This window comes from Coloeus monedula, assembly GCF_965178545.1.
Source record: "Coloeus monedula genome assembly, chromosome: 7".
Taxonomy (NCBI): Eukaryota; Metazoa; Chordata; class Aves; order Passeriformes; family Corvidae; genus Coloeus; species Coloeus monedula.
The window spans coordinates 31,340,232-31,354,245 of NC_138787.1; the positions used below are offsets into that span (position 1 = coordinate 31,340,232).

Genomic DNA, 14,014 nt, shown 5'->3' on the forward strand with positions numbered 1-14,014 from the left:
GTCCCTCACTGTCCCGCAGGGCCAGCTTGTGTCCCTCACAGACTCTGCCACGTTACCCATCCTACCGAAACCCTTGGGGCTGCCGGTGGGCAGGAAGGTCCCACCCCACAAGAAGCGTACGGCTTCCCGCTTTCCCCACGCAGGTCCTTTTCCCCACGCAGGTCCTTATCCCCGTACATTTTGGAGATGGCACCATTTTCCTCATTCCCCCTTCCAGGGCACCGAATCCCCCCGCTCCCAGCCGACGCTCGCAGAGCAGCCCTCGGCGCAAGGACCGACCGGGGCAGAGCATCCCGCGGGGCCGCAGGCGGGGCCGGGGCGGACCTTCCCGCATGGCCAGGGGCCGGGCCGGGCGGCAGGGGCGGTGCTGGCGGGCGGGAGGCACCGAGCCCGCCGAGCCGAGCCCCGCGGACGGGACGCAGCTCGCAGGATGCCGCCGCTCCGGGTCTGCATCGTCGGCTCGGGGAACTGGTGAGTGCCGCAGCGCGGGGGGGCTCTCTCTTTGCCCGCCTCCCATTTTTTCCTCATGTCTTTCCCTTTTTCTGCTCTTTCCCCCCTTCCTTCCTCGGTTTTTCCTCCCGCCGCGGCGGCCGGGGGCTTCGCAACAGGTGCGGTGCGGGGAGCGGCGGGGCCGGGGGCGCGGAGCGTCTCCACGGTCCTGAAACCGCGACCCCGGCCCCGTCCTGCCGCGGCTTCTGGGCGCCTGGGCAGGGACCAGCGCCCCCGAGAGATGCAGCAGTCAGTGAGAACTGGAAAGGCATGAGGCTCCCGAATCACCCCAGGTGTGTGCGCCGCTTAAAGCCTGGCGACGGAATCCAGAGAGGCCCGGAGCTGCAGCTGTCGCTGTGTGTGCCTGCGGCAGGGCCCCGGCAGTTCAGGTTGAAGCATACAGTAGTGAGGAGGGCGGTGATGCTGTCTGTGTTCCTCTGAAGGAACAGGAGCACAGGCTTCTTTTAAAGCCACGATGTATTGGCACCTTTCACTTCCATCCTCCTCAGTGTGTCCTTTTGCAGCTTGGTGCAGGCACAGCATTGTGTTCATGTCTCCTATTTATCCTCATTCTTAAGAATATGTTTGCTGCTGCTCAGTCCTTTCTAGCCTGGACAAAAGTGTGGGTCTCCAGCGCTCCTTGAGCCTGACAGACCCCAGTAAGACCAGTAAACCCATCTCACAGGACTTTGCATCTTACTTTTCTTACGCTTTCTGTACTCTGAGCACAAACAAACAGACCAACATGCATGTGCATGCATTTGGGATTAGCAAACCCAGCCTCCAGATAGTTATGGCGATTGTTTTTGTACAAGGAGAGCAAGCTCCTGAAGATTTAAAAAATATCTGACAGCTAGGTGGAAGGAATGCCAGAAGAGTCAGTAAACGAGGGAGTGGTTACTTGTGAGCTGCTGAGAACACAGCAGAGTAAAAGCACAGCTCTCTGCCTTCCTGCCTTGTAAAAACATGCATTCTCTTTGTGCATGACATCTCTCAGATACAGCCTTTCACATGGAACTGCACAGCCAAGTCTTCTGGACCTCATTGCCACACTTCTGGCTTTCTCTGGCCCCATCATTTGTTTCCTCAACTGCTGCTTTCACCATGTCATTTCAGGGAAGGCGTCCCTCTCCCTGCCACTTTCTCTTCCCTCACCTGCCTGTGCAGGCAGCTCATTGTCCCTTCCAAGCCATCAACAGCCATGACTGCATGTTTGGGAGTCAATTTTTTTTAACATTTGGTCAGCCCACAGTCACAAACTTCATCATTCTCTTGCTGCATCCTCAAGCAGGGACCTCCTGCTTTTCCCAGGCTGTCCCTTTCCCATGAGACATCATTTAAAGTCACTTAGTTGTATTCAGATCTGTACTTGAGAAAGTTCTGTTTTTCCACATGCACCTACAAACTTGGAAAGAGCTATACCACAGAGATACTGAGATCCCAGCCCATTCAATACCATCTCCTTACTCATTCTGCCTGTCTGCCTGGGCCCTATCTCTTACTTCCTACCATACACATCAACTTTAAAATCCTCAGGGAGGACATAAACATTGTGCTCTGATGTTTGAATCACATCTATTCAGAGCCTTGGTGGCAGAACAGGTTGTTTTAGTGCTACAGAGAAATACAATGTTTACCTTTGGCAAACATTTTTTTTCTTATGTTCCTCATGAATATTTGGGTGGCAGTTCAGATCCGTGCTCTTGAGGCTTTCCTGCAGCTCAGAATTGTGGTTGACACGTGACACAGCAATGTTGCAAAAGCTCATGTCAGCTGCAGAAGTTCAGCAGGTCACGGGGACTTGCTAAGTCAACACTGCCAGGGGGCTCATGAGTGATATGGTTGAGCGAAGCAAGTGCTGCACTGCATTTTGTGGTTGCCTGTAGGTGCAGGAAGGTTTGTGTTTACATTAATCATGGTTCAGTTATCTGCTTTTAAAAACAGAGGTTTAATTCACTGCCTGGCCCCTCAGTATTCAAAAGCTCTCCCAGTCTTAGATTCATTTGGACTGTGCAGTTCTCAGCAAAGATGCAGCTTGAACTGGGTTCTGGTCCTCAACATGGACAGATAGCCAGGCTTTTTATGAAGGTGCATGGAAGGAAAGCAAGAGCCAGTGGTCATAAATTGAACCAGAGAAGGTTCTGACTCAATATATAAAGAGAGGAGAAAAGAAAAATCTCTATGAGAACAATAAAGCATTGGGGCAGGTTGCCCAGAGAGGAGGTGGTCATTAGGGAGTTTTCAAGACTCAACTGAATAAAGCCCTGAGCAACCCATCTAAACTCAGTGATGTTCCTGCATTGGAAGCCTCTCATGGTCCCTTCCAATCTGAGCAATACTGTAACTTTTAAAAAATTGGGTGGTTGGCTGTGATTGAAAAAAGACGTAATCTTCAAGCATCTAAAGGAGAACAACAATATTCCACCCTTCTTGAACAGAAATGGGCTTAACTGTGGTAAGAAAGACTTGGGTTAAACTTGAGGGGGATATTTCTATGTTAAGGATAGCGAAGTCCTGAGATGGGCTAATTGGGGAACGGAAGAGACCTGCAACCACCAAGGTCTTTAAGACCTCCTCAGAAAAGCTATTAGGAATGGCATAACTATATTTGCCTACCCTTTACAGAGGGAAGAGACCAGCTGCTTCCTAGGCTCCACTAAGCTCTATTTTTCATCAGATCTGATGTATGCTACAAACAGTTTCATTCACAGATGTAAATAATGGGTCTTATTTAAGTTATTCTGTATAAAGACAAAGCTTTTTTTTTCCCCCTTAGCCATAAGTAGATCCCTTCCAACATGAATTAACACAATTGGGAAAAAATATCTGATTGGCAATTTTCACTTGGTTTTTAAAATTATCTAAGTGGAGTTCTTTACCTTCCATTAATCTTCACTGAATTGGTTTTTGGAAAAAATAAATCATGATAAAATCTTTGTGTGAGCATCCTTGGTTTTGCTTGCAGAAACAGCCCTCTTTTGCCAAGCCTGTGTAGTTACCAAACACTGCCTTCACAGACAAAGCTGTTCATCTTCCTGAGGCTGACCAGAAGTGACTGAATTCTAAATGGACTAAATAAAACAGAGCATCAGGTTTTGAACAGTTTGACGGTTTTGTGGCAAGGTATTTTCCCTGATGACTGCTCAATGCCTTTTAAACATTAAATCCTTTCTCCCCCAAATCTTCATTCATCTAAAGAGAAACCAAAGGAAAATACTACTATTAGTGGAGCTACTTTTATGCCTGAGATGCCTTCACTGATAACTTATATATAGGTAAAGATTTGGGGGGCAACATCCAAGCACAATGGCAATGACAGCTCTGCCAGAAGATCAGATTTATCTACTGAGAGCTGCAAGTCCCATTCAGGATTTCAGGGATTAGAGCTAGAGCCTGCATCTTCCAACAGAAAATCATATGGTCTTGGTACTTAGCTAGGAAAGTTATTTTTATGGGTAGGCTTGAGGTCTAAGGTCATCATCTGGGTTGTGCTGGACAACCCGGACAATGAATTTATATCTCAAGTTTAGGAAAAAACCAAACCTTTTTCTTATTAATACACACTTCTTGTATGGAGCCAAAATTCATCCTCAGCTCAAGCTTTGAATGTGCTCTCTGTTGATAGCAGGGCAAGAGAACCAGAATATAAGCAATTTTATAAATAATATGAATGTATGATATAACTGCATGCCTTTCTTTCAAAACAGCAGAACTCTTAAAGGTTCACCCTTAAAACATTTCCCTAAATATTGTAAAGGACCAAACCAAATCATCCCTTACAAAATAAAACAAAACCCACAAACCAACCAAAAAACCCCAAACTAAATTACTAAATAAAAAAGCACTACAGCAGCTCAGAATAGAGCATATAACCAACAGTGAGTAAAGTGAAACCTCATCTCAGCGGGGGTTCTTTATCATTAAAGATTAAGACCTTAATTACCTATTTAGAAGACCTTATTAGTAATTGAGCAATTTAACCTTATGTAAACCTGTTACATGAAAAATATGGGCAAGCCAAGGAGTGTCAGTTACAATGTGGTTTCCCTTTGAATCATTAACAGCACAGACCTACCTGGACTTTGTCTTTGATATCTCCAAGAACTTTATCAGTTCCAGAACACGTAACACACCTAAATCCTACTCATGCTCCTTGTTACAAGTGGGTCAGAGGACAAGAGTGCTGCAACTGGGGCTTCTCTTTCACTTGTATTAATAAAATGGCCAATGCTTGAGAGATCAAAGTAGCATTAAAATGGAGAGAAGGAAGAGAGGAGTAAAAATAATCACCCCTCTTGCCCAAATAATTTAAAGAGCATTAGCAATACTTCCAATATTTTCTGTGGGGTTTTTAATTCTCCCCTGCCGTTGTGAGTTCTTGAAAGACTGCAGTGATGATGGGGAAATAGAACTATTGTCTGACCTGAAATTAAAAATGCTCAACATGACTCAAGATGAGTAAACTGGATGGTTAAAATATCCTCAGGTCCTGTTACAGTGCTAATTAGAACAATAAGTAAAGAGAAACCACCAGCTTGAAGGGTTGTTTGTTTTATTTCCAAGGATTTAGCTCTTACGTAAAATCCTTATTGCAAGTGTTTGGTTATGGATAGGAAAGTGGGATGCATCTATTTTACATGAGATGCACAAAGACTATCACAGCAAGATTGCTCAGCACTTATTTACCACCTGGATTATTTTACATTTATTGATCTTGACAAAAACCAGAATGATCTGAGGACCAAGAGAGATTTTAATCTCAGGTAATGTATTTTTAGTGCTGTTGATGGTACATCACACTCCTGCTCTATAACCTTTGATATTACTTCAGATCCATTATTGCAATTATATTTTCCCCCTGTTCTACTGTCTCTGTTTTTAAACTTGAGGGGCTCTTGATGGAGGGTAGTGGATAAAGCTTTCTGATAAATGTCATAAGCACCTAGACAGCTTTACAGCACAGGCTTTTTATGAGTTATATGTTTAAAGTAACTTGTGTTTCCAATTCACAATAAAAGTACTTTTCCCCTTTTAGTTATTTAATTTTTTTTTTTTTTTTATTTCTAAAGGGGATCAGCCATAGCAAGAATCATTGGCCAAAATGTCCAGAATTCCAACAGATTTGATCCCACTGTCAAGATGTGGGTGTTTGAAGAGATCATTAATGGAAGAAAACTCTCAGAAATCATCAACCAGGAACATGAAAATGTTAAATATCTGCCTGGATACAAGATACCCCACAATGTGGTAAGTTGAAAAAAAATTAAAAATCACTGAATTTGTTTAATTTTTTTATAAGGGAGGCAATATCTGAAAAAAAAAAAAATTAGGAAGCAATTCACTGTTTTGTTCTGATTTGTCACCTAACTCACTCCATTATAACTCCCTGGAATATAATTCTGTGATTTCTGCTTGTCTCTTATGTCACGTGCAACTTCAAACACCAACTGTGTCTGTGCTGGTATCACACCATCCTCCTCCCTGGCAGAGATCAGCACAACTCTAGAAATGGCAGGCAGAGATCTGTCTACACAGAGCTGACATATTTCAAACTCACAGCATCTTCTGGAAAAACAGGCAAAGCTACTGTTCTCCTTTCTTCTGAAAGAGATATCAAAAGCACAGGCTGTGGCTTACAAGGAGATGAATAATGAGCTATGAGCTCATGGGTGATTTCAGGATAGCTGTAGTTAATAATGCTGTAAATTCCATCAAAAAATATAAGGTATTTATTTTCATGGACATTTAAAATACCAAGTTACACATCTCTACTTAAATTAATCGTCTTAGATAATTTACTGCTACTGAAGCAAGAGAGGTGAGGGGGTTTGGCTGTTCAAGATTTTGCCAAATGCTACTGTTTTGTGAGTAGTGCCACATTTTTGGAACAGTTGCAGTTTTAAAGGGAAGTTAAAATGCTGCACGTGGTAGGTCTCCTTGCTTGGGGAGTGGTTATATTTAGTATTCCATTTTGTGCTGTGATTGCACATTTGCACTCCTGGTGTTTGAACTTGGCACACAGTTCTCCTGAGTTACAACTGACTTGTCACTGCTATTTTTACAGCCCTCTCGCAGACCAACAGGTTTGTCATCACCGCTTGAGGCCAGCCTCACACAGTCTAGAACAAAGCCTGAGGCTTCACCAGCAGAAATCAGCTGGTTGCAGTAGAGCCTGGAGGGATCCTCAGACCATTTCCAACTGAGAAAAAAAAAAAACAAACAAGCTCAGCTTTTCCTTGTATTGCTCTGCAGCATTATAGAGACAGGAGAACAGCCTGTGCAGTGCTGCCAGCCTCTGCCCTGCTCCCACTTTGCTGTTTTCCCAGAGAAGCAGCCTGGCTGGCAGCAGCTCTGATTTTCTTGCTGGGAATCCCACTTACTTAAGGGTGTGTGCTCCAAGGCTGCATCCAAGAGTGACGTTTTCTCCTATTGTAAACTGCTTCTAGCAGGCTCAAGTTCACTTGCTGTTGCCTCTGTAGCCTGGCTTGAGTTATTGTTCTGAACAATGCCAGCATTTGGAGGAAGATACAGCTAGGTAGTCTTTAAGAATGTTGCATAGGTTTTTGTAACTCTTGAGAAAATTACTGTATATTTAAAACAAAGACACATACCTGCCCAAAGACGATGATAATCTCTGCCTTTTGATATAGTTTACTCCTCAATAACTCAGCTGGCAACCTATGGAAACTGAAGTCTTTCAGAAGAACCTCTGTCTCACCACCCTGGTTTTCTTCTGTGCTCCCCAGTGCTACCACTCATTCCAGAAGAACCATATGGGTTGGTCAGTTATCATCAGAAATCAGATAATGAAGCTGAACTAGCAAAGGGGCTTCCCAGGACACTGCAAATTTATAAAGTATATAATCTTCCACAGATTATCCACACAGGGTTAAATAATAAAAAAATTATAAAAAATCCAACCCTAAAATAGTTCAGCTGCTTTGGATATTTCAGGAGATCTGTAGCTGCTAGCATGGAGAGCTGGCAGCTATGCCACAGGGCCAGCTAAAATTAAGGGCATTTTCATTGCATATGCCATGTCTTTGGCATGATGGTGTCGCGCAAGGACTGAGGATTCCTAACTTGGGCTCATTTTGGTTGTCACTCTTGTCCCAGGTGGCTGTGCCAGACGTGGCTGAAGCAGCAAACGGGGCAGATATTTTAGTGTTTGTTCTGCCACATCAATTTATTGGACGAATCTGTGAGCAGATTGCAGGACAGATAAAACCTGGGACATTTGGGATTTCCCTGATCAAGGTAAGTTGTTGTCTACACAGAACCCAATCAATATGGAGTAAATAAACAGCTTCATCTTAAGGGTAGGAGCTGCAGCCCTCAGCTGCATGCTCTGCATAAACACGAGCATTTCTTTCTGCAAGAGTTAAAACCTGCCCAGCTTTGCCAGCCCTTCTGCTGCTCTCATGGCCATGGAGAGGGAAGGATGGGGCAACCTATCCAGGCTACGAGTATCTGTCCTTGCCAGTCATGTTTAGTCTGGATCAGTTCCCACTTGGACCAGCATGGAGGTGAAAATGAGTAGAGGGAGGGATGCATAAAGATCTGGTGCTGCTGCCAGAAAAAATACTCAGCAGACTACAGCCTCAGTTAACTCTTAACTGAGAACTTGGAGTCAAAGTGCCTCTTCCAAGTACATGCTAAAGCTGTTCTTGGCAGCATTTAAAATGGCATAATAACATTAATGATTTTGCAAAACTGAAGCATTTTCAATTTGGCAGGAACTGAGGAATCTCTTTTTAAGGTTAGAGAGGTACCAGATTATCGTAATCTTAAAAGGAATTAATATTTTAAGAGATTGTCAAACTAAAAGCAAGAGGCAAAGCATAGGAATATAGTCTTATCACTACTTCTTTTGATAGCATTACAGGAGATATCCCACTTAAAATTGTAATGAAAGAAATGTAATTCAAGTTTTCAGACTTCAATATCAGCTCTTCCCATCTATAAAAATGATCTCATAAGCAACAGTAAGCAGGACAGAGGAAGGTGGGAGAGGAAGGAAATTTCTTCAACTTTAGCTTAAAAAAACCCAAGAGACTTCAGTACACTCCTTAACACCAAAAAAAGCACTCTGATTAATACTTAGATCTTGCAAAAAAGCTACTTCTTATAGACTTAATTTTAAAGGTCTGATCCTGTACTACAGAAATTTAACTGAAAGGAAAAATACAACATCAAAGAAAGAAAGCCTCAGGACAGCACCACTGGATGTGAGGCCTCTTGTAGGATTACCTTGACTGTCACCCCTTCTCCCTGAGCTTGCCTTGAATTTGCAGTTACCAAAGTACAAACCCAGAGCATTTGTATTAATGGCTAAGACTAGTGATTATAAGACCCTTTTTTTTCCAATTAAAGCCAGAGAGCTGCAGGCAATAGAACACTTTCTGCTTTACCAGTGCTCTGCTGCTGTCATTTTCCTATTCTAATACCCTGGTTTTGACTATCATCTTTTCAGGGGATTGATGAGGGTCCTGATGGCCTGAAGCTCATCTCTGACCTCATTCGAGAGCAACTGAAAATAGAGATCAGTGTGCTGATGGGGGCCAACATAGCCAAAGAAGTGGCTGATGAGAAGTTCTGTGAAACCACCATTGGTAACTATTGCAAAGAGCCAATTAGAGCTGGGGCTGGGCAACAGGACAACCTCTGGAAGAAGCAGGGGCATGTGACTGGTCCCAGGTGGTTCCTGAGTGGAGCAGTGCCTGCTGAGCTCCTTCAGGGAACCAGGATTATTTTCTGAGAGTTCAGTGCTGAAAGAATCAGATTCAAACTGACAGTGGGTTTTAGTGTTGAGAGCTAATTTAATCCATTGAAAATATCACATCTTAATCTTGTTTCTGTAGGAGTTGGTATGGGCCACCTTTTGTGTCTGCAGAGCTCAACACAGAGCACATCAGCAGATGATACACTATACAGTCTAGATAGAGAAGTGTAATCAGAAGCTCCTATGTGCTCACACTCCCAGAGGTGTATTTCTCCATCTTCAAATTTCTTTGTTTGGAAAAGAAAAGCCAGAAACATTCTGTTTCTCCCTCCCATTTGAACTGCTTGCCAAGACACAGCCTCAGATCCTCCTAGGACTGGGTCTGACCTAATTTGGCAAGTTCATTCAGCAGTTTTTAAAACTCAGAGATTTTTAAAGTCAGTCAAAAGTAAAGTTACATACTTCCATAGCTAGGGAAGGCAAAAGAAAAATAAATTGTGTTGCAATAATGTTCCTTTGCCTTGCAAATGTTACAGTAATGGTGCAAACTGTACCAGCTGGGCATTATTTACTGGAAGAGCAACTAGGCACAAATGGGACTAGACATGAATAGGAGACTTGAGCTATGTTAATTCTCCTGGGGGGAATTTAACTTCTGCTGGCCTGGTTTGCAGCCATGCTGTGATGATGACTGTGCAAAGAGCTTTGCCCCTTACCTTTGTCCTCATGGAAAGCCACATAGTCCAGAAACAGCCACCTCAAAGAGAAACAGTGTTGTGAACAAGAACAAGAAGCAAACCTAAAGTTTCTCATGAGATGGCGAGAAACGTCCCAGCTACCAGAGTGTGGTGTCCCAGGCTAGTAAAACTCACACCTGAGCTCCCCCTGAAGGAAACCAAGCTACCTTGCACAAAACTTAAGTGAAACTCCATTCAAAGGCCTTTGCCCAGCTGGCAATGGCCTCTCTGGGCCAAGGCAAACCTCAGTCCCCTTAGCGCTAAGGGCTCTCCTTGGCTGAGCACCGTAACAACATGACACATGAACTCTGTAGAATTGGTAGGAAAAAGGTTTTAGCAGTGCCAACCTTCAATTTCATCATCTGTGGATCCCCCTGTAACTGGGAATTAACTGGGCAATAGTCATATGTGCCCCATAATAGCACTTAGCAGTGACACAGGTTTACATATTCAAAGCAGAAATTATACCACTGTCCTGCAGGAAATGGTTTGTAAATAATGTCTTTTGCAAGGTCTGTGGTTGTACACGCTTTCTCAGGCAGAAAGATTCATTAGGGGGTATCCACTTTGAAGAGCTTAAAAGTGTCATTAAGCAACGTTGATCAGTGCCCTGGAGATGCCTACGCTTAACACTGGCATCGAGCAGCAGGACCTGCTGTTGCACAAATCTCTGGTTTAGCAACACCCTGGGACTGGGATCACAAAAGCTGAAGTGGCTCCTGGAACCTTATTTCAGGTTAAGTGTGTGCACTGAAATATTGTAAAAATGGTCTAACTTTCATCCTTCCTTCCCACAGGGTGCAAAAATGAAACACAAGGGGAAATCTTTAAAGAACTAATGCAGACCCCCAATTTCAGAATTACTGTGGTGCCTGACTCTGATACAGTGGAGCTTTGCGGAGCCTTGAAAGTGAGTGTTCCTAAGCCAATGTTTTATTAGGGCCAAACTCTAACCTCACCTCTGTATGCCATGGGGTCTAATTTGAGTCATGTCACCATGCTTTGGCCACAGACTAAAACTGGTGGCAGGAACAGATGGGAGAGAGGTTTTTTTCTGCTTTGTGATAAATCATTGTTCTTTTTGAAATCATTGGTTTGGTTTTGCCTTTGCTAAAAAAACCCTAAAAAAAAACCCCATTTGCACTGGGGTATATACATGTCTGGAGCAAACATGCCAATGGTAGCACTAGGTGGCATATTATTCATATACAGTGAACTACACTTATTTAGGGACTTATTTAGGAGCTGGGAACTGGAAGGTGGGAAGGGAAGCGTGCAGAACAGTGGAGAGGAGTTGTGACGATGTTTAGGATCCTGAGAGATTTGTTTAGAGCTGTAGACAAAGGCAGTTCTACTGATGTTTGTAGGTCAGCCTAAAATTTGATTTACTGCAGCATCTACATAGAATCCATGCCTGCTCAAATCAGAGACCCACAAAGAAAACCTAGAAAGTTATGACTCTGTGTGGGATATTTAATATAGTTAAATAGAAACGTCAGTGAGATCCAACTTGGAACTAGCAGAAAAACAAGACACATTGCATACATGCTACGTGGTGACAATATTAGTGTCTGAAACAAGCTGCTTGGCTTTTGCCCATGGGAGTAACAGTAGATACTTTATAAAAATCTTATAAAAGTCCAGTGACTTTTGTTTGACATTATCTGACCTGTTTTTTTATAAGATAAACTCATGGCCATAGGAAATTGACCCTTGTTCTGATGAAGAGAGATTTATGGGGTTTCCTTAGAGCTTGGTGCACGCTGATGAGCTGCACAATTGGCTGACCATTTCCTTCCCTCCCCTGTATTTTGCACTGGCCCATTTTTAGAACATCGTGGCGGTGGGCGCGGGGTTCTGCGATGGACTGAGTTTCGGTGACAACACCAAGGCAGCAGTGATACGCCTGGGCCTCATGGAGATGGTGGCCTTTGCCAAGATGTTCTGCAAGGGACCAGTGTCAATAGCCACCTTTTTGGAAAGCTGTGGGGTCGCTGATCTCATCACCACCTGCTACGGGGGACGCAACAGAAAAGTAGCGGAAGCCTTTGCTCGCACAGGAAAAGTGAGGATTTTGAAATATTTTACTCTAATGCATGAAGAAGTCCTTCTGTGTTTTACAAAGGCATCATTATTTTGTTTACCTTCTTGATAATTGCTGGTATCACAGCAGTATCCCCTCTGATCCAAGTAATTGGTCTTCTCTCTTCTAGTCCATTGAGGAGCTGGAAAATGAGATGCTGAATGGACAAAAGCTACAAGGTCCTCAGACCTCAGCTGAAGTCTACAAGATTCTGAAACAGAAAAATATGCTTGATAAGTAAGTGCTTTGATTTAAAAAAACAACTAAATCAACAGCAAATTATGAGTGATTCATAACCTCTTTAACAGTACTCCTGTTTAATTATCTTGTTCATTTCTGCAACAACTGGTTTCTACATCTTGGGCCACTGCTGGAGCTTGGCCTGACTCCTCATTGCCAGGGTCAGTTGAATGGGATGAAGGCTGAGCAGTATTAGAAGAAACAAGCCACAGACAGAGTTGGTTCAGGGGATACTGTTAGTGCCTAATAGAAGACAGAGCAATGTGAGATCACATATTGGAACAGCAAGGAGAACAGTCACAGAATATTCTGAGTTGGAAGGGACCCAAAGAGATCATCACCAACTCTTAACTGAATGGCCCATACACAGGAAAAAAGAGAAATTATAATCTAAAGAAGCCTCCCAGACATCCCCATCCCTCAAACAACATTGAAGGCCATACACAGAATCAACTTGCAGACATGATTTATGGGCCAGAGGGTTTCTTGTTCTCAGTATATCACCTCTGCAGCTTGCAGCAGTCCTGCTCTCAGTGCAAACCTGAACTTGGTTATCTCAGTACAAATTTCAGGATCATATTTGTAATCAAAGATTTTTACATGCATTGAACAGGTAACATGTGCTGGTATCAATGCTTTAGTGCCACAAATACTGCTGAGGTAAAAAGTACTTCTAATTGTTTGGGATGATGTAAGATTATAATTTCAGATCTTTGCTTCAATTTACACAACAGAAAAGCTAAACTTCCCTCCATCCCATTCCCTCTCATACATCAGCAGTACCAAGAAGTCACACACTGCTAAATGAATTAAAAACTTATTAGAATTGGAGCAGATACAGAAGATTCAAGTGGTATTATCTTTCAAAAATGAGAGAGAAAAGGAAAGCTCATTTTGACAGTAGCTTTAAATCACAGCTTGATCTAATAATTATCCTATAATTGCATTTGGTTACATGCTCAGCTCCAAGTCATTCAGTGGACTCATTTTTTACCACATAATGACTAAGACAGCTTGTAAAAGGAAAAGAATCCTTTAAGCCAAGAAAAGAAAATCATTAGACACTTTCATTCTTTTTAGTCCTTTAGATACCACTAATGACTGCAAATAATATATGCATTTTTCACACAGCAGGAAAAGAGGATATGCAATTCAAGATTGTTTTTAAATAAAAAATACTGGATAGAATTTATGTCTCCAAAACAGCTTTTCTCTGCTGTTGCTCTCATGATTTGCCCCTCTTCAGATCCTCTTCATTGCCCTACGTAGTCTTCCAGTAAAGGCACCTCCAAGCTAAAATTATATTGTAAAGAGAGACAAAATCTTTCCACTTTCAACAAAACAAACAAAAAAATTCTTTCCATTAAAATGGAATAGAAATGTGTATATAAACTTTATAAACTATTTTAATTACTACATGCTTCTTTCAGGTTTCCATTATTTACAACAGTCTACAAGATCTGCTACGAGGGTCAATCAATCCAGGATTTCATCATATGCCTGCAGAACCACCCAGAGCACATGTAGAGATCCCTTCTCCTCACCTGGCTGAATTCTCACCTTCCTGGGACTTCTGTCCACTCCCTGGCAATTGAAGTAAAGAAACAGGTCATATCACACTTGCTGTAAAAGCAGCAAAGAATGTATTTCATTCCCCTTGTCCTGGGGATAAAAAAATCTGCCTTTAATTTCAATGTTATATCTAAGGAATAGGAAACAAATTTAAAACTTAACAGTATTTGA

The 14,014-nt window shown here is 42.8% G+C and overlaps 1 protein-coding gene across 1 annotated transcript; it reads left to right on the plus strand.

Annotated features, from left to right (window-relative positions):
* Nucleotides 1–430: 430 nt before the first annotated feature.
* Nucleotides 431–13,798, plus strand: LOC309574990 (glycerol-3-phosphate dehydrogenase 1-like protein; the record flags this gene model as incomplete). Its single annotated transcript, XM_082285076.1, has 8 exons — nucleotides 431–471; nucleotides 5,559–5,736; nucleotides 7,606–7,746; nucleotides 8,963–9,101; nucleotides 10,746–10,858; nucleotides 11,780–12,013; nucleotides 12,162–12,268; nucleotides 13,702–13,798. 8 exons carry the CDS (start codon nucleotides 431–433, stop codon nucleotides 13,796–13,798), a joined length of 1,050 nt encoding a protein of 349 aa, XP_082141202.1.
* Between the last annotated feature and the right edge of the window lie 216 nt (nucleotides 13,799–14,014).